The 24,807-nt window shown below is 44.2% G+C and overlaps 2 protein-coding genes across 2 annotated transcripts; one reads left to right on the forward strand and one right to left on the reverse strand.

Moving 5' to 3' along the window:
• Positions 1-1,322: 1,322 nt before the first annotated feature.
• nipal2 (NIPA like domain containing 2) lies at positions 1,323-14,756 on the forward strand. Its single transcript, XM_083678827.1, has 11 exons — positions 1,323-1,572; positions 6,731-6,799; positions 7,056-7,224; positions 9,941-10,000; positions 10,408-10,529; positions 11,719-11,815; positions 12,264-12,408; positions 12,655-12,743; positions 13,634-13,697; positions 13,812-13,909; positions 14,302-14,756. The coding sequence occupies exons 1-11, from the start codon at positions 1,501-1,503 to the stop codon at positions 14,406-14,408; spliced, it is 1,092 nt and encodes a 363-aa protein (XP_083534953.1). The 5' UTR covers positions 1,323-1,500; the 3' UTR covers positions 14,409-14,756.
• A 143-nt stretch (positions 14,757-14,899) lies between these two features.
• pop1 (POP1 homolog, ribonuclease P/MRP subunit) lies at positions 14,900-23,441 on the reverse strand. The gene is made up of 16 exons (XM_083678826.1): positions 23,375-23,441; positions 22,964-23,090; positions 22,609-22,752; positions 22,240-22,415; positions 21,885-22,145; positions 21,611-21,698; positions 21,244-21,422; positions 20,766-21,016; positions 20,494-20,587; positions 20,280-20,388; positions 20,029-20,148; positions 19,453-19,574; positions 18,741-18,932; positions 18,343-18,497; positions 17,858-18,079; positions 14,900-17,145 (listed from the first exon to the last, which is right to left on the reverse strand). The coding sequence occupies exons 2-16, from the start codon at positions 23,085-23,087 to the stop codon at positions 16,416-16,418; spliced, it is 2,967 nt and encodes a 988-aa protein (XP_083534952.1). The 5' UTR covers positions 23,088-23,090; positions 23,375-23,441; the 3' UTR covers positions 14,900-16,415.
• Between the last annotated feature and the right edge of the window lie 1,366 nt (positions 23,442-24,807).

The raw sequence follows: 24,807 nt of genomic DNA on the forward strand, positions 1-24,807 counted from the left end.
CGCAATCACCTTGACTCAAAGATGTGTGGAAGAATGTGCGGTGTCATTTTTCTTTTGATGACTCTTCGACATCAACTCTGAGTTTTATTGTGAAGTTCCAAGTTCGTTGTGCAGATGAAACACGATATTGAATGTGTTTAACGATACTCTCTGAAAGTGAAGTTAATCACCACGCCTTATTTATAGGGTTACATCGACAGTTGTGGGAAGATTTTGATTTTGCATATGCATTTGAAAGGAAGTGGCAGTCCATCTGTGCAGGATCATTTGTTTATTTGAGCTTCCCAGAACACATGCTAACTCATCCATCTATTTACAATGACAAGACCTGACAGCAGGATGGATCAAAAGACAGTACAGTAGAGCATTTCATCCTTTGACCAGGCAATGCTTGCAGGTGGGTTAGTATCATATGCAGATCAGCCACTTTTGATGAATGATCAATTGTCTGTTCCGCTGCAGCTGCTTATACAGGCTTTCCAAAAGAGACCACAAGAGCAGAATCGTCCTCTTGCCAGCCTTGTTCATGAGACACATAATTATTTACTGGAAGCACCACACATGACCACTGACATGTTTCACTGTCATGCACATGACATCACATTGATAATCATATTGGGTTGTTGATCAGCCTTCACCAGTTATTCCAGAAGATTTTGTTCACATCAAAATGAGTGTTCTTTTCCTCTATCCGATTCTGCTCTCCAATACAATATTTGAAGCAAATGTCATGGGATCATTATATGATGCATAGGCATCTGCTGGGGTACCATGGAGAGTCATCTAGTTTCACCCAAATGCAACAAAATGATCAAATATGAAGAGGAGACACAGTTTAACACAGGATCACCTTGGTCTGAATGTAACGTTCTGAAAAAACTGGCCCGTAATTTATTATTTTTACCCAACTGCATATGCAGCTCTTCACTTGTCCACCAGATGGGGCCTGTTTTATCATGCTCTAGAATGCAAACAAACACATAGCTTCAAAACATGGCCAAAACCATAGAAATAGAATTTAATTTCATTATATTTCTATGGTTAAAACTATAATTTTGATCTCCGGGGTGACCGCTTTGTTGTTGTTTGAATCCCAGATTGCCCCTTTAAAATAACGTGTGTTTTTTCTCCATAAACTAGGCCTATGTCATATACAAATTAACTATGCTTGTAAGTGAAAATGCTGAAATGCATAGAAAATCAAAAGAGCGCAATATTTGAACAACTGATTCTGGCCAATTCCCCACACTGTTAATGACCAGGGACAAGTGCGCCACACTGGTCCCATCTGCATCCAACTCTCCACCTGTTTACGCCTCTTATACAGTATCTCACTCAAGAATGACAGCAAGGCAAGGCACATCCTATTCTGACAGTTGAAATGCCATAAATGTGTCAAACCTGCGGGATGTCAAGGTTGGAATCGCGCAAAGATGTGAATAGGGCAATCCGGAGTTGTGATTAAAAGTGTTTGCAAAGAACGCTGTTTGAGAGGAAAATATGGCGAACTCAACTTTTGAATCGGGATACAATACATCCCAATTCACTGACTACCGGGAAAATCCATTCAAGGTGAGCATCTAAAACACTTATTATCTCACCCACCCCACATTCTTTTAGTGTTTTTTTCGGTTTTGAAAGAGCTCTCTATTCAAGTGGTGTAATTAAAAGTAGTTTTCTCCAGTATAAATGACACGATGGCGTTGACCGTAATTGGCATATGATTTAAATGATTGCAGCTTTTTGTATATATTTGCACCTCAGTTATTGCCTGGATCTGATTTTGCTCAAACAGTTTTGGTGCTCACAGTTTTCACTGCAAAGAACATATTAATATGCAGATGAGACGTTTCTGTGGTAATGACATTAAAGCCGGTGTGTATTCATGCAGAGCTCCTGCAAGATGTTAGAATAGAAAACTCTAGAATACAGTGCAGTAATGAAAAAAAATCCAATCCAATCCAAATCCAATTTAACCTGTATACATTTAGACTGACGGAAATATTCAGAGTGTGAACATGTCTGACAGAAAGTTTTGACCATTCAGGAAGGGAGACTTCCCTACCAAGTTTTTTTTGGGACCAGGAAGTTCAACACCAAAGCCAGTGAGAAAATGAAACTATACTCCCTGGACAATTCTGGAAGCCAACAGAAAAATGTGCTTGAGTAATTGGTACTCGATGCGACTCGATGTCTTTCGGATATGAAATCCTTGACATGCACTGCTTGTGACACCTGTTGGAACTATTCCCTCAAAAAAGATCCTAAATAAAAATCATTACATTGAAAGCTTTTTTCAATCTCTCTAGTCTAGTGGCTCACTGGGAAACCTCTTGAGATCTTTGTACAGTATACATGAGTTCCTTGTCCTCCCCCCCCCCCCCCCCACCCCCCACCCCCCTACGCACATGCATGAAAACACATTCTCCTCATGCTCATCCCCCCAGTCAGTGTAATCTCCCAGTCACGTTTCTATGGCGTTGTAAGGAAAAGGGCAGATATGAGGAGTGGGGTGTGTAATGGCGTAGAGGCAGGCGGCAGGAGAATGGGAGTACTGTACGTCCTGAACAGCTGGCTGCGCTGAGAAAGCTCAACACCACGGCCTCCCCTCCTCATCCCGCCTTGGGTGAAAGGCCCATCCACGGATCGGCCCATCGCAGACACAGAACGCCATTGTCACAGGGGACAAAGGGACATATTGTCCCCCCCCGTCCCCGTCCCCCCCTCAGCGACCGAGGGAAGGGAACAGAGCTGTCACTCCATCGGCTTGTCCCATTACTTCAGCCTTTTAGCCCGAGAGAGAGAGAGAGAGAGACAAGGTGCACACTCACAGTGGAGCCAGCCGCTGCTTTCGAAAATACACTCTGCTAGAATGTTTCAGAAGTTGGAATAGTATGGATTAGGGGATAGTATGGATTAGTATGGATTAGTCTCTGTTATCATACAGTTTCTCATTTAGCTTGTGGGGGGAAAAAAACGACACAATTTTACAGTATGAAATACCCCGATTCCCTTCATCCAACAATGACCTAACCTTGTCCCCAGACTATACAATCACCAGGCTTACTGATAGATCAGTCTATTGGTACAGTAGTAGCTGTCGGGGATCTGCCAAGCCTAGGCGTCATGTGGGGCATTTTTCATGGGGGGGGGGTCAAAGGCTAATGCTACTGGATACTCACTGCTGCAGCTGCAGGAGTTTGTTGACGGTGGGAGCTGTTGTGACTGAAGAATGCGTTTGTCAGTTGAGCTCATAAAAACAGGATTTTTAGCTGATGTAACGTTTGATGTGTAGCTTTGATAATTCACTCAGCATGGAGGTAAGTGTATCAGGTTACCTCATATGGTTCTCAGACAGTTTATAGGATGACCCCTGTTGTGGCACTAATAAGTGAGTCCATGCAGGGAAATCATATTACATCCCTGCATGTATTGTTTGATAATTGATGGTTTTCAGTTAATAGCTTTTATACTATGGAGCGTTGTAATAGCATCCGAGCACGGCAAATAAGTTGTCAGAATGGTGAACGGTTGACCTAGTACAGCGTGGAAACTGCTTATTTCTGACATTTGATTGACAGATTTAATATGTTGCAGTAGAGACAGTTCTGCTATTGTAACCTTGTTCAGTTTCAAATTAGGAAATGGACTTAATGAGAAAATAATACTACCTGTACAATTTATAGACTGTAAAAGATAAATGAATCAATGATGATGGGCCATCTTGGTGAATAGGATCTGTTGACTCTATGACGTTATTACCGTAATAATGTTGTCAGTCAGTATGCCTGTGTCAACAGAAAACAGTGTGACCTGAAAGGACCTCCCTGGCAAAGTGGGTAATGTTTACCCAACCTAAGGACACTCCCAGAGTGCCAGCCTGTGCCCTTTGTTTGCTCTTCCTGCTCCAGGAAGATGGGGTGCGTCCCAATAGTCTGTCCTCTATTCCTTCTCACATCCTTCTTCCTTGCGTCCTTCTCAAAACGCATTGAAGATCTAAGGTCTTTTCTAAGCCTTTAAATATTTTCCTAAATTTTTTAAAAAACTTTCTAAAAAAGGAAGCGAGGAGAGAGAGCTTGGAAGAAATAGAGTGAACATTATTGGGACGCAAGTTATCCCTCTCTCCGTGCTCTTAGTTGCACGTACATTGGGTGTACTACTACCACACTGACGATGGCATGGCAAGTGATCAACAGGTTTTAGAGCTCCAGTCTAATGAAATAGCAACCGAACAGAGGACGGTCTTTCAGAGATCCAAGGGTATCCCTCTCTCTCTCTCTCTCTCTCTCTCTCTCTCTCTCTCTCTCTCTCTCTCTCTCTCTCTCTCTGTCTCTGTGAGGGTGTATGAAATATCTGCGGGCGTGTTCTTTCACAGCACCAGATTCCGCCCCCTGGCCCTTTCACTATAAAACAGTCTGCACATCTTCTCTGTAACATAAAGGCCCGGCCACTTACTCTTTGAACTATGAAGCTGGACGAGGTTATTGATCTTGGTTTAGCTACCGGTGCTACTGGCCTGATGGATGGAGTGTGTCTCTGTGCTCATGAATCACACCACACTGTAGGCTGGCGGCTGGCGGCTGTGTGTGTGTGTGTGTGCACTCTCTGGCTGAGTGAGCCTCTGAGTAGGCCTGCTGTTACTGTCCCCCACCCGTTTCTCTCAAACACCCACACACACACCCCCACTCACACAGACACACACACACACACACACACACACACACACACACACACACACACACACACACACACTCTTTTACCAACAGCAATGTCAGCTCTCTCTTGGTTGCTAGAGTTCCTGGGATCTCATCACAGACCTGATATACCACGATACCATCCATCCTGCAGGTTTAATACAGATCAGGAGATTCATCTGGCTCATGTCAGGGTGGATATGAGTGAGAGGCTGATACAGCGATGCCACAGTGAACCCCAGCTCTCACAGAGTGGAATTGGAGATTTAAGGCCTTGAGTTGACTCGGATTCAAGCATCTGGAGGAGAATGTAAATTGTTCATAGCCTCCCCATGTCTCCTATGTATATTTATAAGATAGTTTATCAAGTTTTTTCAAAGACACTTGCTGTATTGTATTGGCTTATCGTGAGCTAGGAGAAAACACTAGCAGAAAAAAATGACTTTGAAAGAGGGATAGGAAAGCAATTTAGATTGATTTGGTAATGAGGTGTTTCATTTGTTATGCTTGGCCTGTGGGAACAACTGTAATGTTGATTGTATCTACAGTATCGCTGTAAGCTGACGCTCAGCAGCGAGCCAGCCAGTGTGGGGTCTCCACTGTAGTGCAGAGATGCTATTACTGCTTTCTCAGAGCAGGGCAGAGCCTTACTACTGGGACCTCCAGGGTATGGAAAACAACCGCAGGGCTGGCCCACTACTACCCGCGGGGGTCCCTCTCTCATCTCCTTCTCTCTCTCTCTCTCTCTGTCTCTCTCTGTCTCTCTCTCTCTTCATATCTCTCTCTCTCTCTCTCTCTGTTCTCTCTCTCTCACACTCTTCATCTCTCTCTCCTCTCTCTCGCTCTATTCTCTCTCTCTCACACTCTCCATCTCTCTCTTTCTCTCCCTCTCTCTCTCAATGCTCTTTAATGGGACATTCTCAGATGAGCTTGGCAGCTCCTGCTACCTTTACAGTGATTGAGTTTTCTGCTTGTGTATTCATAATTCCTACCGCCCCCACCCAACCACCTCTCTGTAAAATGCACCCACCCACCCTCAGAATATTAGCCAAAATTGAATTTGCTGCAGGCTATCATTTTAAACAGGGAACCCAGTATCCTAGAAACACGTTGTGAGAATTGCCTCTCAGATTATCTAATTTGTGTTTCATCAATTATATAGCAATTATGTTTGCTGAAAGTTGCCCTGCAAAATGATGTGCATATTTCCTCTGGCATCAGGCTAGGGCGAACACTGTTGTCTGTTGATAATGGGATAATGTTGATGACTTGAATTTTTGTGTCTCTAATGGTGTGGATCAGGCCAATGAGGTGCATCCGTGTGTGTGTCTGTGTGTGTGTGTGTGTGTGTGTGTGTGTGTGTGTGTGTGTGCGCGCGTGTGCGTGCGTGCGTGCATGCATGCGTGTCTGGTGTGACTCATGCCTTGACCTGCACAGTCTCATTGTGATGGAGGCTCTGAGGAGGATAAACATGGGTAACATTGTCATTACCCCCCCCCCCCCCCCCCCACATACACACACACACACACACACACACACGCACACACACGTGATGATTCTTGGAGAGGATCTGAATTTTAGTTTAAATATACAAAACTATTACAATGTCAGTTCTATCAATGTTCAGAATTCAGAGGAGGCCCTCAAAATGTGAAGGTCACACACACACACACACGCACACGCACACTCACATACACTCACCATTTCCAAGTGTGATCAAGGAGTTCTGGGATTGGCATAAGGACTAATAGATGTTGCCCACTGACAGACAGTGTATCTCTGCCACGCACAGTTAGTTACCATAGCTCCCCACAGTTTTAAACAGCACGGAGACACTGATGTTTTCTTTTATAATGGTAATGAGAGAGATCACAGCAGGGGAGAGGATTTAGAGAGCCGAAAAATGTTAATGTGATGCCTGTAGATGTGGTTGTTGCTGTGGTTGTTGTGGTTGTTGTGGTTGTTGTTGTTGTTGTTTTCTGTTTATGTCTGTTTATTATGGTTTTGTGTCTGTTTATTGTTGTTTTGTTTTGCAGACTTATCTCCTGGGAATCATTATTTCAATATGTGGGAACTTTCTCATCAGCATTTCTTTGAATATCCAGGTAAGGGTGTGTTGTGTTTATGTGTGAGGGTGTGAAGGATGACAAACACATTTGTGTGTGTCACCCACAATGCCCATTTACCTGAATTCATCAACAATGTTTTGCTTTTTCAAACTTCATATTTGTTTTGTTATAATGCTAATTTGCAAATTAGTTTTGTTATAATGCAAATTTCCTGATAATGCTTAAATTATGCTTCAAGGCAAGATGAAGTACTGTCCTTTCATCTCTGATCTCTTCTCTCTCTGTGAGACAGAAATACGCTCACGTGCGCCAGTCTAAGCGTGGCTCCAAGCCCTACTACACCTCAGTGCTGTGGTGGTGTGGCGTTATCATCATGGGCGTTGGCGAACTGGGGAACTTTGCAGCCTATGGCTTCGCCCCGGCCTCCCTCATAGCCCCACTGGGGTGTGTGTCAGTCATCGGTAAGCCACACCCCTCCTACATCCTACATTACCATCCTGGAAACACCCCAAGGTGACACAGGCAGCCTATTCCACCAATGGTGGCTTGCTGAGTTGGTGACTAGCCAATTGAAATGAATTTATCGCCTGTGCTGGTGCAGCTGACATCTGCTCTGGGCAAACATTCTAATGTCAGGTTAAATATTTAACAGGTTCTAGTCTCTCTTCCTCCAGGCTGCTAATCGCTCACTGTGGTGACTCATGAATATTAACGATGGATATCACCAGGCCGGAGTAGCGTTTGGGAATGTGTGCTACCCTCTAGTCGACACAGAAATGAGTCAGGGAGAGGAGACCCATTTCAAGTCGCACTAATATACTGTAAACCATGTTATTATCAGTAGCACTGATTCGTGAAATAAGGCACGATTGTCATCATCATTGTCATTGAAACTATTAATTGGTATGCATAACTCCCTCAGAAATAAATACTTAGCGTATGATGATTGACAGGAAGTGTAAGCCGCTGAGAGCCACACCTGAAGTGTCTTGAGTATTAGCAGTGTGGCGAGGGAGGCTTAATGAGACGATATATACGGTGGAGAGGGAGAAGAGTGGTAGGAAGGAAAAAAGAGAGATGTCTGAAAACGGTGACACGCCTCACCCTCTCCCTAGCTCTGACTGGGAGCTCAGGGACGGCGTGTCAGTAGGCAGGCAGTGTGTCACAGCCGCTCCACTTCTGCTGAGCGCTGAGGGGCTCGCCACTCTCCAAAGGTACAGCTTCACTGCTGCCCTCCAACACCCCCCCCCCCCTCCCCACACACTCCCTATATAGGTATAGGAGACTCAGGAGGAGGCCAGACAACAGGAGGGCTGAGGAGAGAGAGAGAGACAGAGAAAGATGATATTTCTGTCGTACGCTTGTCTCTGTGTGTTCCGCTGACTGACACATCCATGGTCTATAGAGAGCAATTACCTCCCTCTGAATTCAAAGACCCTCTGAATAATATTAACTGTGACAGGTTCGGTCCTGTCACCAACGTTATTGTATGGCACATAGACTGGCCATCGTTGTGTTTCGAGAGATAAAAACACGTCTGGAACTGTTTACGAGTTGTTTTCAGTTCTGAAATCCAATAAATGCTCTACTGGTTCTTCATTTTTATTTCTTTTTAGTCATAGAAACATGCAGTTGGATATATCTGAAACAGAGTAATCTCTCAGGAACCATACTGTACTGTAGCTCTAATGATTCCACATCTAAGATTGAATGCGTCAGGGACACAGAGATGTGCAGGAATTGCGACAATAGTTTTTGCCCCCAGAGGTCTCTTCAGCATCTCCGATATTAGCAATCCTGGTGAATCTCGCTTCATATGGAGTTGCTATGGTTACTTGCTTTGATCTGGTCTGTCCCAAAGGCAAATCAAAGCCCCAAATGTGAAATGAACTTGGCTGTGTGAGATATTAGCCATCATGTGATCAAGTGCTATCTGAATAGTTAATGAAGTAAAACATTTTTTTTTTCTTCATTTTTGAATTTGAATGGTAATAACTAGCCATCAGTACACACCATGACAGTGTGAAAGACAGGCGTGGTTAACAGGAAAGTTAACAGTATTTTGTTGTCAGCTCATGTGGAACTGAATGCTTTTCATACAATCTTAACAGGTTTTGATTCATCAATTCAGATTCATCAAATGGGGCCATTAATGAGAGGATGTTGTTTTGAATGTGACTTAATAGGCTAAATATACATATATTTTTTTAAATATGTTTTTAGGGCGTTTCTGCTTTATTGAGAGAGAGACAGTAGAGATTGATTGGAAGGATGGGTGAGTGAGAGGAGGGATGACATGCAAGATATGTCGAGGGTCGGAATCGAACCAGGAACCTTGCGATTACGTGGTGTGCGCATTAGTGTGCTACGCCACTAAGCGCCCAGGCTAAATATTATTGTATGTTTTTCCATATCACCTGCTTCACCAGGTATTATCAAGTTGAACTTGTTAGGCGGTGTGTGATGTACTCAGCCAACACAACACAAATCACATTATGATTGATATGATGCAGCAAAGTATCAAGTCAAATCTGTAGTACTTATTCAGTACATACGGCTCACTGATTGATTGGAACGCGTATTACTGATTAAAGCCAATATCCAATCAACCAACTTGTCCATCATACAATCGATTTTTAACCAACCAAGCACTGTGCTGGTCATAAACTGATTTCTTGGCTCAATAAATCCATTTCAGAGGAGGTTGAGGAGACAGAAAAATATTAATAGTAATGACATTTCATTGTGTGTCATATTGTAAATCTTACACTGATTTTATTTTATTATGTGAGACAAAGTTCATATCAGTCACACTCTATGGCCTTTGATTGAGTCCCTGTATGCGTCAGAATGATTGAGTACAGGTGTTATTGTGTTAGAAATTAGATTCTGGGGGCGTTCAGTGGCGTAGCACACTAAGGCGCATACCATATCACCGCAAGGTCCCTGGTTTGATTCTGGCCATCGACATATCCTGCATGTCATCCCTCCTCTCTCTCAATCATCCTTCCTGTCAATCTGTACTATGTCTATCCCAATAAAGCAGAAATGCCCTAAAAAAAATAAAAAATAAAAATAATAATAATAATTGATTCTGGGTTTGTAAACTATGCATTATAGATCAAGATGATTGGATTGTATGATTGTATGTCACACTGAACATCTCTCTCTTTTCAGCCAGTGCAATCATCTCTGTGATATTCCTTAAAGAGACGTTACGAGCGTCTGACATCATTGGTATGTAAGCACTCTACACAGACGTCTCTCTCACATACAGTATTAATTGTTCATAATACACAAGACATACAGTACTGGGATATCCATATGCCGCAGAATAGTTCTCTGATTTAAGTACAGTATGAGTTTTCTTAATTCCAAAAAATATTATGTATGGTTGACTTCATCTGATCATCTTAGAGCAGTGAGAGGCCTAGCTTAGTGTAAATATGAGTTTGTGTGGTTAGCGAGGGATGTAAATCAAACATTTACCTTTAAGATTAGCATTGATTAAACATTTAAAGTATACCTTGTGATGTGATGCTCAAATAAATAGGAACATTCAGTTCACACCCAAGGTATTCTTAAATCCTGTTGGTGTTCTACAGTCAGCACCCTTTGCTATTCTCTTACTGCTCTGCCCACAGGTGGCGGTCTGGCAGTGACAGGGACATACATCATCGTGACCTTTGCCCCCCACACCTCGACACACGTCACAGCCAGCCTGGTCCAGAGATTCGCTGTCAGCTGGCACTTCCTCATTTACCTTGTATGTGTTCTTCTAAGTCCTGCCAAAACTAGAATATACTACCCAGCTCATCCTCATTAGGGGTGCTAGCCAGCGGTGTAAACATTGGACAGTTGCCTTGTGGATCATTATTCAGGTCACACAGAATCTCAGAGCCATCTTTCACATTCTGTTTTAGAATCTGTCTCATGTACTGAGGAGAGGAGGATGAATGTACTTAGACTGGAATAAAGGGGAGGAAGACAAAGTTGTTGTTTAAACAGACTGTGGCAATAGGAGAGATGTTTTCACATTTCATCGTTTTTCTGTCTCAGCCTCTTGACAGCGTTGATGGATGACGCCTAAAATAGGATGCTCTTTCTCAGCCCAGCCCAGTCAATGTCTCCAGACTACTCATCAGAATGTGTGGGGCACGTCCTCCAGCCCTGTGTGATTCATTACAGCTGATTTAGATCAATTAATGTAATTCAGTGAAGAAAACACTGCATTCCTCAACACCGTCACCTCACACCTTCCTTGGCTTATTAGAATTCTCAGCAGAGGCCCATTGAAAGGATTCATACAATATTAAATTAGTTTATATTATCGCTAATATGCTACCAAGTTTGCCAAATTGAATTAATATCCGTTACTTATTAATATCCCTTACTTAAATCAATTGAACATTGATAATAATAAAAAAAATCTGTTTTTCATAAAAAGAAAGAACTTGATAGATACAGATGAGAAGTATTCTGGATCGGGTTTGTGAGTGAAAATAAAGGTTCTTTTGAACTCCGTTCTGGTTCTCCCTCCAGTGAGAAGTGGGGTTTTATGTCAGAGCTCCTTTAACGCCTGAGTACTATTGAGCTCCCAAGGACAGCTTCTGGGCTATACCCATTAATGTAGGAGGCAGCGAATCATTTCATTTCTCGATCAGGGTCATTTGTCTCAATTAGAGGACCATGCTCACTGCACACTTTGTTTCAATGATAAGACATTCATGCCTCTGCTAGAGTAAGGAGAAGAATGTTAATTCCCCCTTTGTGTATTTGGGCATGGTTTTAGCGTTTATAGATCAATTGGATACATTATCGCTGGAAAATAAATTGGTTCTGGAGAGATGCATTATGGCTTTGACTTTGTATGACTTTTGTGGAACAAATATTTATGGAAATCATTTCTGTAATAATGTTTTTATCTGCCTTTTCCCCTTTCTCCCTTTCTTCAGATTATAGAGATCATTGCGTTTTGTATCCTGCTCTATCTGTACAAAAGACGGAACATGAAGCATATAGTCATTGTGATGCTCCTGGTTGCTCTGCTGGGTAAGAACTAGTGGAAATTGCATGGCAGGGTCAGGGATGGATCCTTTGAGGGGGTTAAGGGTGAGTTTGCAGAGGGAATAGGTGTAATATGAAGTCTGAGTTGTGTCTTATTCCCTATGTCACATTTCCATCTCAGAATATAATTGGTAGGAGTGAAGACACACACACACACACACACACACACACACACACACATAATTCTTAAGCGCGGTAACATAGTTGAAAGATAGATGAGAGAGTCGTATAATATAAATCCCCCAGGAAATTGTTTGTGGAGTTTTGATGAAATAACAAACACATCCTCACATCCTCCGTGTGTGTGTGTGTGTGTGTGTGTGTGTGTGTGTGTGTGTGTGTGTGTGTGTGTGTGTGTGTGTGTGTGTGTGTGTGTGTGTGTGTGTGTGTGTGTGTGTGTGTGTGTGTGTGTGTGTGTGTGTGTGTGATGCAGCCTCCCTAACGGTCATCTCAGTCAAGGCTGTGTCTGGGATGATCACAGAGTCGGTGAGAGGTGTCATGGGACACATGCAGCTGGTCCACCCTATGTTCTATGTCATGTTCGTAGTGATGGTGGCTTCTTGTGCCTTTCAGATAAAGTAAGTCAAGCTTTTTCTTTTACACCCCACCCTGACCCAAACCAACCCTGATTGTAGATAAGATTTGTATTTTTCCATCTGTGAAGAGCATTGAAATAAATGTCTGTCGGGGACTGTGACCTTATCACAGTAAAATTGCAACGGAATTTATGATGATCTATGAATACACTGTCACTGTCACCAAGGTAATGTTATTCACATATACAGAAAAAGTAATTGGATTGTCTCGCTCCCTGGTCTCTGTAGGTTTCTCAATCAAGCCATGAAAATGTTCGATGCCACAGAAGTCGTCCCCATCAACTTTGTGTTTTTCACGACCAGTGCGATTATAGCAGGTACGTTAACCAAAGCTGTGAGCCGCCTCAGACTGTTTCATATGCTTTACAAACCCATGTCTTTATTATGCCGAACACAACGGCTCTTTCTATTGAAAATTCAAGCATGTATCCGAAAGGTGACTGCAATCCTTAACAAGCAAGCAACAATGGAACAGTGACACAATCAATGAGATGAATCACTCGAAACCACCTCTTTGAATGTCTTGAGAGCAATGTGCCCCTTAATGTCTATTTTTAGCATGTGAACTTTCTGCCCGGCTAGACTGTTGACAGCCTGATCAGCAACACTGTGGCTGGGTTTGTTCAGACCAAAAGCAAGCAGGGGGATGAATGAAAGATGGGAGATCTGAACTGGATCATTAACAGGGAGGCAGAAGAGGGGAGGGCGGGGGGAGGGGGGGGAGGAGTTATTGTGAGGATCAATTAGCCGCACCAGACTTTTGATCCCTTGTTATCTAGTGGGAGGGATAATAATACATCTACAATGAATAGGAAATGTAAAGCTCACAGATTTGCTCGGAGTGTGTTACTGTTGCAGTATTGTATAGTGAACGTGGATGTCTCTGCTCTTGGCCTTGAGTAATACCCTCAGTGATGGTGACTCACTGTGTGCTGGTCTGGTGTCAACCACGGAGCTTTGATCGCTACACAGCAAACTGTTCACGTCTCTCCTTTTCTTCCTGAGGGATATAATGGCTGCTGTCCTCTTTAAACTACCCATCATAATCACTCATATCTCCGAAGGAACATTTCTTTTTTTACATTCAATTCACTTACTTTTCTGTGGAGCTGCATTCTGATTGAAAAACCCATTAAATCCACCATTTTTCACTTGATTTCTTTGATATTCTCTCAGCTCTGTGTTCATATGTTCTTCTATTTGGCAGGGATAGTATTTTACGAGGAATTCTATGGGTTGGGTGTGCTAAACATCTCCATGTTTGTCTTGGGGTGAGTATTCACAAAACAGTACTGTTTTAGGACTATGATGAAGTCAGCTGGTTGCTTCAGGTGTTGTATGAATGTAACTAACCCTCTTTGTAACTCTCTTTGTAACTCTCTCAGTTGTCTACTGGCTTTTCTTGGAGTATTCCTGATAGCTCGAAACAGACCAAAGATTAAGACGCAAGATCGTAACTTTATACCAATGGGGCAAATACCTGGTAAGTATTTAATGAAATGCCCTCAAATACCTGCTAAGTATTTAATGAAATGCCCTCAAATGTCATCTTTACTCACAATTTGAGACTAATGATGCTAAATTCAGCAAAGTGAATGAGACATAAAATAATATATATTTAATTGTAATAAAAAATGTTTGTATTGCTCTTTTCAACACAAGAAATACGATGAATTTCATATGAACAATGACTAAGATTAACAAAAATGTATGTTCATGATGAAACAATGCAGTAGCAAACAAATGAACAAAATGCATTTTTACCATCAACCATGAATTAACTAAACCCATCAATCTACAGTGACAATGAATCTGTCCATTGGGCCCATTAAAAAGCCCATCTAATCTAATGACCACCTGTTGTCTCTGTTACAGGGCAAAGACACACAGATAAGGTCCAGCCAGAGGCAAAGAATGTGCCGTACGGGTCATCTCTTGCAGCCAAACTCATGTGTAAAAGTGGACAACAGGACGAGTCCTAACATCAGCCCTACCTGTGTGTCCATCTGTATCTGTCTGTCTGTGCAGTGAAACAGGCTCTGACTGCAGTACCCACACCTCTCTACTCGGCTTCCACTACAGAAACATAGGATTGGTGCAAGGGCCCATGGTTAAATCTACTACAGAAACATAGGATTGGTGCAAGGGCCCATGGTTAAATCTACTACAGAAACATAGGATTGGTGCAAGGGCCCATGGTTAAATCTACTACAGAAACATAGGATTGGTGCAAGGGCCCATGGTTAAATCAATCCTATGCTTTTAAATCCATGTAGGGGAGAAAAAGTGTACACTTCAGGGAAAAGAGGGTGGTGAATTGTGATGCAAGGAAAGATATTATGGAAATGCAGGGAGGTCTATCTCCATATTTCCAGCAGGGTTTAACTTTGAAAGCTGATCAGAGGACTGGACTCTGATGATGCAAGAGATACTGACGAGAAATCTCAGGATCAAAGCAAAATGCACAACAGACACCAATGCAAGAAGACTTTATTATTTCATTCTCAAGGAAGTACACATATTTAAGAGGCTGTCTAACCAACGCATCACCTTATTAATATACAACTCACCACTTGATATTCCACCTGGAAACTTATTTCTATTGAGAGACTTTAATATCATTTCTATGATTGATTTGTTAATAAATGGCAATATGATATTTAAACAAAAAATGTCTCGAGGTATCTCCTGAACTAAACCCTGTCCAGCAAAACAAGTGCACCAGTGCCCTCCACTGGAGGATATAGGAACTACTCTGAACCACACAAGGGCATCTCAATCTTCGTGGACCGACAGATTTTAGACATTACACACTTTGGTACAGAAGATCATTACAAATCTTGCGTTGTTCACAACCACAAAGCATTGATTCATTATTTAAAGATTGTATTTGTCTTTGCTCAGCCATACTGAGAGATTGCAAGAAGAAACCTGTCATGCAATACTTGGATGATGTGTCATTTACTCTTACAAGCCAATGTGATTCTTGGAATTGCATTTATGAGAAGCACATGCTATTTTGACTTCACATGGTGGTCTTACACAAGACAGTGTCATTTTCCAAAACTCCAAACTGGATAGTGAGCCTGACTATCTGGCTGGTGATGAGTTTCCACCCATGCTTACCTCAGACAACCCACGCAAGACGGATGACGTTTCATCTGTGGGGTTTAGGCTGAGGTGCTTAAATGTTTCATGTGTTGCCAAGCAACAGGAGTCTCTTATCAGACACCTACACGTTAGATGATATGTGGGATGCCAGTATCATGCCAGGTGTAGCTATATAGAGGATGACAGAAATGTCAGTTCATCAGAGCAATGGGCACATACTCAATAAGCCACAAGTTAGTGCACTGCATTTCCATGAAGTGCACTACTGTACATTTCCATAGCCACTTACTGGATGAAATGTAATTGCCTTTAGATAAGATACTCAAGTGGAGCACAGGGATACTTTATTGTCAACAATTTCAAACAAGAACTCTCAAATTCAATGCATGGCAGATATATTTAAGACAAAACGTAAACCAATATCAACCTGAAAACCAAAGCGAGCATTAGTCAGAACTAAGAAAACGCTAGCGAACATAAACACACACAGTACCTCGTACTGGTGACAGTCTGAAGGCAATCAGGTGTAAACCACATCAAACGGAAAAGACATCCCAAAAAGCCACCGAAAAACTCTCAGAGAGAACACATTTTCAAGCAAAAGTGTGTTTGTGTTCTCCATTCAATTGATCTCCCACTCAATGTGCATAGCATTATTTGAATTAATAAGCATGGGACAATAGGAAAGATAAAACACTGCATATCAAGTGCTCCTGTATCAACACAGGGAAGGAGCTCAAGGAAGGCACAATGTTTTGTTTCGTTTTTTCGCAGCGATAACCCTTTTCTCACATCTTGGTCCATAGTAATAGTATGACGCCATTTGAATGTCGATTGATTGTATGAAGACGTGCCTGCAGAGCTGCCAGCCTGCAGCCTCACACCTCTATGTTGATCTTGGCAAAGCGGTACTGCAGTGAGCTGGGATTACGGAGCAGCACCAGGCCTCGTTGGTCAGCAGGCTGGCTGAGGAGCATGTGGAGGAGGCCTGTGAGGCTGAGGAAGCCCAGAGCTTCTCCACAGCCGGCAGACAGGGAGAAGTCTCCCTGAGTGACCCAGCCCAGGGCCACACGAGAGCAGTGAGAGGTCACACTGGGGAGGGGCTCGGGCCAGAGTCCATAGGTGAGAGCTGAGGTAGAGGAAGATGAGGAAGAGGTGGAGTCCTGAGCTTGTGGAGTGGGGGTTGGGGCAGAGGTGGGATCAGGACAGGGAATGGGGGTGGAGACAGAGGCGGGCTCAGACTGCTTGCTCTCAGCCTTGTGGGAAGAGGAGGGGGCAGGCTTGTGGGCTTTCTTGCGGCGTTTCACTCTGCTCTTGAAGTGGTCAGTGTGGAGGGGCTCACGGGGCCCACTGCAGCCGGGCTCCTTGCGTATCAGCTGTAGGTCCTCCGGGGTGGGCATACACACCAGGGCATGCAGCTCCGGCTGGCCCTTGGTCAGCAGGGAGAGGCGCGCCCACACCAGACTCCTGCCATGGGCGGAGAGAAGAAACACCGCTGCCCTATGGTCCAGAGGAGTGACCGCTCCCGCCCCCGGGCGCTGTGACCTCTGACCTTTAGAGGAAGTGGGCCGAACCCAGACGGACAGCTGCCGCAGTGTCTTCCTGTTCCTGGGGAGCACAAAAACAACCAATCACTGGTCTGTGATTATGCAACTACTACTTCCCTAGCAAGGGCACTTTGTACTTTCTGTGAACTGATAAAGTAAAGCCATAAAATGTTTTTTTTTGTTTTTTTAAGCGCTCCGCAATTTCCTAGGCCAAAAAATAGTGGCAGCCAAAACACTGTAAAATCAATTCAATTTTTAGCTCATAAAGTCGGCCATTACTCTAAGCAATTGTGCAGATTTTATGAGGATAGACAGTGTTCTGTTCCCTACTAATCTCTCTGATGTATTACTGCAATTTGAGCCTGGATGTACTCATCAGGGACATTATGATGAAAACGTAGTAGGTGGGGGTAGAGTAATGAATCAAGGCTGTCACACACTCCACTTAAAACAAAAAAAGGTGATCATTCAAATACAAAGCCCAAAACAGTGCAAGTGACTCAAGGGTCTTTTAAATGTGAATTGCCTTACAGTTTTAGGGATATATATGAGTTATGCAAAGGATAAACGTCGAAAATAAAGACGTCTTGGTTCTGAAGTAGAAGACAATGATGTTGATCGATTTTTAATGAGAACGACGGATTGTCTACATTCCCGATTAACAGGACGTGGGAAGAACGCAGATTTCTAACCCTCATTTGTGAAAGGCATGAGAAAAGTTAAAGATACCCGTACGACAATGGAGATATACTTGGGTTGTGGGTGGTATCTACCTCAAGACAGTGAAGCTCGGAGGTGTGAAGACGTCTCCATGTGATGTCACGTCCTCTGCCTTGGTTATTATGGGCTGAACCTGTGCTCCTCGCTGTGATACGGCCTCATGGCCGTCCTCCTTCACGATCATCTCCCACTCTTCGGCCAGCTGTTGCCAGGGGCAACGGAGCGGAGCCAGGCAGCCATGTTTTATATAATTGGTCCTTTTGGCAGGCGGACGCCTACACAGGGCAGAAGGTCAAACTCTTGTCAAACTGTTCGGGCTGCCCTTGCATTTACATAACAACTAACAATTGAACAGTGGTTATGGAAGATGTGGAACACTGGCTCATCACCATAGGCATGCTTCTGAAGGTCTTTAATCATGTAAATTAGCTCAGCTCAGAGTTCAAACTCAAAGGGTGCCTTAGAAATCAAGGTCACCAATCCATCTCGTGGCTTTCTGATTAAAAAGTTATCACTTGTGCTGCAGTGTTCTGCTCACCTTTTGAACTTTGTCAGCAGTTCAGTCTCCTGCTCTTCCTGGAATCTTGCACCCGCCGGGCAGTCTGGGTAGTCGTGGGGGAAGTGTGGCGCACCCTTATTCTGGGAGTGTTTGAGGCTCATCTTCAGGCCACCGATACGAACACCTCTGTACACCTGGGTGATGAGAGTGTGTTGTTGATCAGCCAAAACACATTGTTAATAAAGTCAATGAAATATTAATAAGAATTTGTGTGTGTTTGCTCTAGATTTCACGTGATTCTACCCCAATGCAAGACGCCTCAAATGGCATTCACTAGTTTTGATTATTTTATGATTTGATAATGTAACTTATAACAAGCAGGACACCTACAGTAAATCAATTCAGCTGGACAGAGCCTTACTGCAGTGCATACATACCAGGGGGACCCAGAAGGCCATTCCCCAGCCCTTGGGCAGCAGCAGGTCCCATCCTGTTCCCCAAGAGTTCATCTCCTGGCCCACCTGCTTCCCAGGCTGCTGCACCAGCAGGAGGGGCACTCTGCCCTGCAGCGGGGTGGGACTCAACCTGGAGCCAGGGACCAGCATCTCACTCTTCATCCTGTTCAACTCCTGGAACAAACAAACACACACAATGATTGCAAAACATCCTTATACTACGTCTAGGCAACGTCTTATATAGTCAGAAAAGAAGAGGTCGTGATAAAATCCAATTAAATTAATGTGTTAGCAACGATTTACGTGGCGGGTAGGCAGTATTAACTTTGGGTTGTCAAAGGATAGGATTATGCATTAAATGTGAGTGGTTAGGATAAGGAAAAGCTTTGATGTGGTAGGGTAAGTGTACATTGTCAGGAGACGGTATTAGCAAACATTACCACTAAAAGCACTTGTCAAAATTGTAAAAAGCTGATTTGAAAAATTAGAAGTTCGGGTTGCAAATCCTGGTTACACAAAATGAGAATTACGTCTTATAAAATCACGAATAGGAAAAGTGCTTGAACATCAATATCTGCACATGCAGGTAATGACACAGGGCTAGTCAAACAGTTTGAGTAATAAGCCAACCATTTTGACTAGCTCAGTGTGAGTGAAACATGATGCCAGGAAGTGTTAAAACAAGGTTCTGTACCTGCTCTGATATCTTGTTGTCAGTGACGTTGTCACGGACAGACCTGTCCCACAGGGAACTCTGGCAGCAGTGCTCAGGGACCCCCTGCAACATCAGCCCCCTCCTCTTCTCCTCATCCACCTCTGAAACACAGCATCACACCAGGCATACGCCTGTATGACCAGCTGAAGGGGCCAAGCCAGTCATTCAGGAGCATAACCAAACATCATAACAGAAGAAGCACTCTAGCTGGCTAGAATAATCTATGCTGTCAGTCAACTCAAGCTCTGTGAAAAACCAGGATACTAGTCCAGAAGCTAGTCAGTCATGACATTGAGAGGCATTCTTCTCACAATATGTGAAGCTATATCCATGTAACCTCATTAGATCTCAAGACAGCAGAACGAGGAACTGCGAACACTCCGAGGACGTGGTCTGAGCACAGGGTCCTGCCAGGATTCGAACCTGGGACATCTGCATGGACAAGCAGAGGCTCCCCAGGAGCACAAGACCAGATAAGTGCTGACAGAACCAGCCTCGGAGGAGAAGGATATTCTACACTAACTCCCACACACTGGCTACTGGGTCAGGGGTTACCTTGTGACTGCTTGAGGTCGGGAACTGCTTTGCCTCTCTTGTTGGGCAAAGTCAATCTGGGGTCATCGACCGTGAGTCCCAGAACGGAGCCGGCTGGGACTTCTGCTGTGGAGTATATACCTAGGAAAAGAACAAACGTCCACCCACGAAGACAGAAAGACAAACAAACAGACAGACACAGACAGAAGCATTACTACTGAACAATAGAAGTGAGCTACTAGCGAACTAAAATCGCTATGTGAACAACTCACCCTTGAGTAGATGGAAGACATCAGCTTGTTGTTGATGAAGAGACATGTTACTCTGGTCTTTGCAGTGCTCTGGCCACCAAAAGCAAGACATTTCGGTTTTGCTCGAAGCCTTAAATGACACAAAAATAGCACCTTTACGTGAACTCATCCATACAGTTAAATATATAAAACAGGGTATTCGTTGGTTTCGACATTGTTCGCTGCCGTTTCTTACATTGCAGTCTGTGGCAGGTGCCAAGGTCTCAGTCAGAACAGAGTGCGACATAGGTCCAATCAGGCGATAGCGCACAATCTCCATCGTGAGGTCACTGCAAAAGAGCAACTGTAAATGCGAGAATACATCCATAAAGTAGAAAAGAGCGCATCGTTTGAAAATGGGGTATCAAATGCCACACTAACAAAATAACAGAATCAAAATAGAATCAAATCATATGCGAGAAACCAAAATCCACCTGCATTCAGATTGAAGAATTCTACAATTACAACCTTATGGTTATTCCGGTTGTGCTGGACTTCCAGGTTACAGGGGTCATGGGAGATCTAGTGCCGTCACCCAGGATCTTCTTTGCTGGTGGTCCAGCTGCCTCTGAAGCACGCTTTCTCTTAGATCCAGGGATCGGTTTTCCCAACATTTCGATGGGGATGGGGGCTGGTTCTGGGGCAGAAAGCGCTACTGGAGCTGGTGGAATCACAGCCTCGGAGCATTGGCATACAATCTGCAGCTCGGGAAGGAGGTCCTGAAACACAATGATGATAAAACAGGACCCTTATTGACACAAATCACAAATATTCCCAGTCAATTCAGTTTCAGTATGCGCGACAATAGCCTAGGGGACAACCACAGATATATCAGGACATAACGATAATGAATAGGGTGATGATTTATGTTTTTATCAATATTAGATGATCGACTGGCTCAGTGTTCCCAGTCTGCTTTTTCTACTGCTGAGTGAGTTCCTCTCACCTGTTTGAGGGTGGGGTGGGTCCAGATCCACAGCTGTCTGTGTGTGCAGCCCTCCACTCTGGGCCTCCATAGGAAGAGAACCGGGCCCAGGGGCTGTGCAGGGTGCTGACCTGCCCTGTACACAACCACGCTGCCCTGTCTCCTGCCTGAGAGGCACACGGCTGCTGCGAATGTAGGCCCTGAAAGTACACAAGTTCTCACGATTATCATCACCATGACAATAACAACAGAAATGTGCTACATCTCCATTGGTTTCATTTTCTAATTTCCCAACTGCAGTTGTTTTTGAATACATGCTTAGACTGATTGACATTGTGATGTGGTTGCAAGGAGCTTAATGGAGGCCAGTACTAGTAGTAGTACTCACCAGCCTCCTTGCTGGTCAGCTTAGAGAGGGCAGCCAGCAACTGCTCCTCTGGCCCCTGTAGCTCCACACAGCAGTGGTAGGACATGTCCTGTGTCAGGGGGACAACCAGAGGATTTCATTAGTGCGACGTCGATGCAGATCAACATGATTTGAATGATTGGGGAAAAATTGCAACTTTAAACAAAATGCTGTATTGTCAGAGTAGGATCACACACCGCTAACACTCTCAAAACAGCCCGAAGGTGAATGGAGGCCCAAGGTGAGAGGGTCTGACCTGCAATAGACAGTGGGTGCTCATGGCTCTGTAACAGGCCCGGTAGCACTTGTATGTGGGCCTGTCTCCCAGGGAGTAGCCCCACTTCTTCAGCATGTGGAAGCGCTTGGCGTGCCAGATGTGCGTCTCCAACCACACGTTCTTCCTCTGACGCCGGTTGAACTCCAGCAGCAGGTTACCGTGGCGGCGGCGGGCCTTCCGGCTCTTTGCCTTGGACTGCTCTTTCTTCTCTTTCTGACCGGCTTTTTTACTTTTATCCAACTGGTCAAGAGAAAAAAACGTCCTAGAAATGTCACTGTAAGTGTGGAATGTTAGCGTGTGTGGGTGTGTGTGTGTGTGTGTGTGTGTAACATACCATCTTGTTGGCCATATCCCTCAACCTGCAGGGTAGCCTATTGGTGTTGTGACTCATTGCCCTCCTCCTCATATGTTTAGGCAGGGCACCAAATACATGAGAGCTGCCCGTCGTCTTGGTGACAGCCTTCAGCATGGCATGCACCTCTGCAGCCCTGGCCCTCACAAATGCTCTGGCTGTAAGAAGCGTAGGCACCACAAAGCACACAGGGTGGAGGTCAATGCGTTTCTATGCGATGACACTATCTGCATTATACTATAGACAGTATGGTCCAATGTTGACATAAGATTCAAACTTGCCCTGTACATATAGACATATAACATAACACACTTTGTGACAGGCAGCGTCATGTTATGTGGTCTTTCTTACCAGTGATGAAGTCTGGCAGCTGTTCGGGGTAGGCTTGGTCCCTTTTCTTGGGACCCCCTTTTTGGTGGCCCCGGACCCATCCACCTGCCTGCTGCCCTGAATGTGACGGCCCTTGCCCACCCCTCTGAGGACCATGACCACGCCCTGTAGAGAGACATACAGTTTAATCCTCAATGGACAAGAACCTCAGATCACCAGACTTCTGACATTATTACACCAGAGGCAATTAAGGCAATGAGGGCAGCCAAAAGCCTGTGCAGTGTCTGGTGTTCAGAAGTGTGGTCAATGAATGATCAATATGTGGTGGCCATAAAATCTACTGGTCATGTATGAGAGGCTTTTTCTGCTGACATACCAGTGGGCGGGGTGTCTCTTCCATTTCCCCAGTGTGAGCTGCCCAACCCGGGAGAGGAATATGTGACATTGCTGGGCTGATTCCTCAGCTTCTTATTGCGCATCCTGTGCTTGGCTCCAGACATTTTCTATAGAGAAAAGAAACAAAGATGAAACATTGGTTACGAGGAATGTACATAGGCGTACCGGTAAAGACAAATATGTTGCTGACACCTATTAAAACGTGCGTTCATCCTTTCAATCTCAAAACCATATGCCCTCGGCCGACTGACTTGCCCTGGCTGCACACTGGAGATCATGCGAGTTCCTTGTGTGTCACAAAAATACTTAGCTAACAAGTTACAATGTTAGTCACTTCCATTACACCACACGTTTTCAGTATATATAACAGAATAACGAAAACGATATTGACCTGCAAATTCTGATCACAGGAATAGTTATTCACAAACCACGATGCTCACATTTTTACATGTTTTCCGCATGCAATATGACGTATCACCTTGTTCCGGTTGAAGGGTATTTATGGGAAATGTAGTGCAGTGTTGCCAGAACAGCCGTCTGAGCCACAGACGTCTATTAAGTCTAAAGCGCAATAACTAAAACATGTCGGGATTTCTTCATTGCTTTGAGGAATCGCCTTTTTACTCAATAGTTGTAGAAGGTAAAGCACCACTGTAAACTGCATTTAGGGTAAAGTACAAGGTTTTGGCTGATATCCTATATCCTATATATAACATTTTGATTGGTCTAGCACAAAACAAGGTCTCCGTATTGTTTCTCAGTTTAACCACTAAGTGGCAGTAGAGCATCGGTTTTGAATGAAATGCTTATTTGCTGGTATAATTATGTTGGAATAGTAGATGATTTGTGAGTCCCATTCATTTCTGAACCCTTTTTCCTAAAGTATGCACTTGTGCACTCCCCTATGTATTTGAATGGTAATGGATTGGTGTAAGAGCCCATGTTTAAACCAATCCTACACGTTTATATCCTTGTGGGGAAGTGCACAACTGCATAGCTCAGAAGGGTGGCGAAATGGGACCGTAGAAAAGTGACTCAAATACTGGAGGTGTGTGATAGTTAATGAATAAGGACCGTAGCTCATAATCCAACCGGTTTCTAGCCTTTGTTTATCATGTAGCGTGCAGGTTGCGCGCTTGTGGCAAACAAGTGGCAAAGCGGACAAAACCTTTCGGTGACGTAACGTTATGGCATAACGCGTCATAAAGTGATCGTTGAGGTCACAATGCCTAACGGGCAATATATATTTGAGATGAACATGCTCATATCAGAAGTCCGACACAACTGACATGGGATGCTTGTGCTGTTGTAGAAAGGTAGGCATATATCATGTATTTATTCAATAATTTCTGCATTGACTTTTTCTGATTTGATATTTGTTTACAGCTTTTTCCTTTAGCTGTAAGCCTAATCGAAATATAAACCCTCCCATTGTTTGTCCAAACAGAAAAAAAGGTGCAAGCACCGATCTGCGGATGTGGAGGGCAGGGCCAACAGTCCTGTCCATTCAGCCCTCTCTCTCCAACTCTCCAATGCTACCTCCCCTCCCCCTGGCTCACCTGTCAGGACCCGCACCCCCAGCCTGAGCCTATCTCAGGCTTCCAGCCTCTCCTCGCTCCACCTCTCCTCTCTCCTCTTCGCCTCCCAGCCCAACCTCTTTATTGACCTCCCCTCTGCCACCCAGTCGAGACCATGCTCTCCTGTGTGTGCCTCCCCTGTGGCCTCACGCCCTGTCTCCCGCCCTGTCTCCCCCTCTCCACCCTGCCCTGTCTCACCCTCTAGACCCTGCCCTGTCTCCCCCTCTGCCCCCTGCCTGGTTTCCAG

This window comes from Argentina silus (assembly GCF_951799395.1).
Source record: "Argentina silus genome assembly, chromosome: 10".
NCBI lineage: Eukaryota > Metazoa > Chordata > Actinopteri > Argentiniformes > Argentinidae > Argentina > Argentina silus.

What these genes read in the sequence shown, in the direction of transcription:
- pop1 (XM_083678826.1), bottom strand. Translation starts at nt 23,087, where the DNA reads ATGTCTGGAGCCAAGCACAGGATGCGCAATAAGAAGCTGAGGAATCAG. An exon ending in AAGAGACACCCCGCCCACTG is followed by an intron (nt 22,753 to 22,963) that starts GTATGTCAGCAG and finishes GTCTCTCTACAG; the next exon opens with GGCGTGGTCATGGTCCTCAG. An exon ending in CTGCTGACAAAGTTCAAAAG is followed by an intron (nt 18,080 to 18,342) that starts GTGAGCAGAACA and finishes TGCCCTGTGTAG; the next exon opens with GCGTCCGCCTGCCAAAAGGA.
- nipal2 (XM_083678827.1), top strand. Translation starts at nt 1,501, where the DNA reads ATGGCGAACTCAACTTTTGAATCGGGATACAATACATCCCAATTCACT. An exon ending in GCATTTCTTTGAATATCCAG is followed by an intron (nt 6,800 to 7,055) that starts GTAAGGGTGTGT and finishes TCTGTGAGACAG; the next exon opens with AAATACGCTCACGTGCGCCA. An exon ending in ACCAATGGGGCAAATACCTG is followed by an intron (nt 13,910 to 14,301) that starts GTAAGTATTTAA and finishes TCTCTGTTACAG; the next exon opens with GGCAAAGACACACAGATAAG.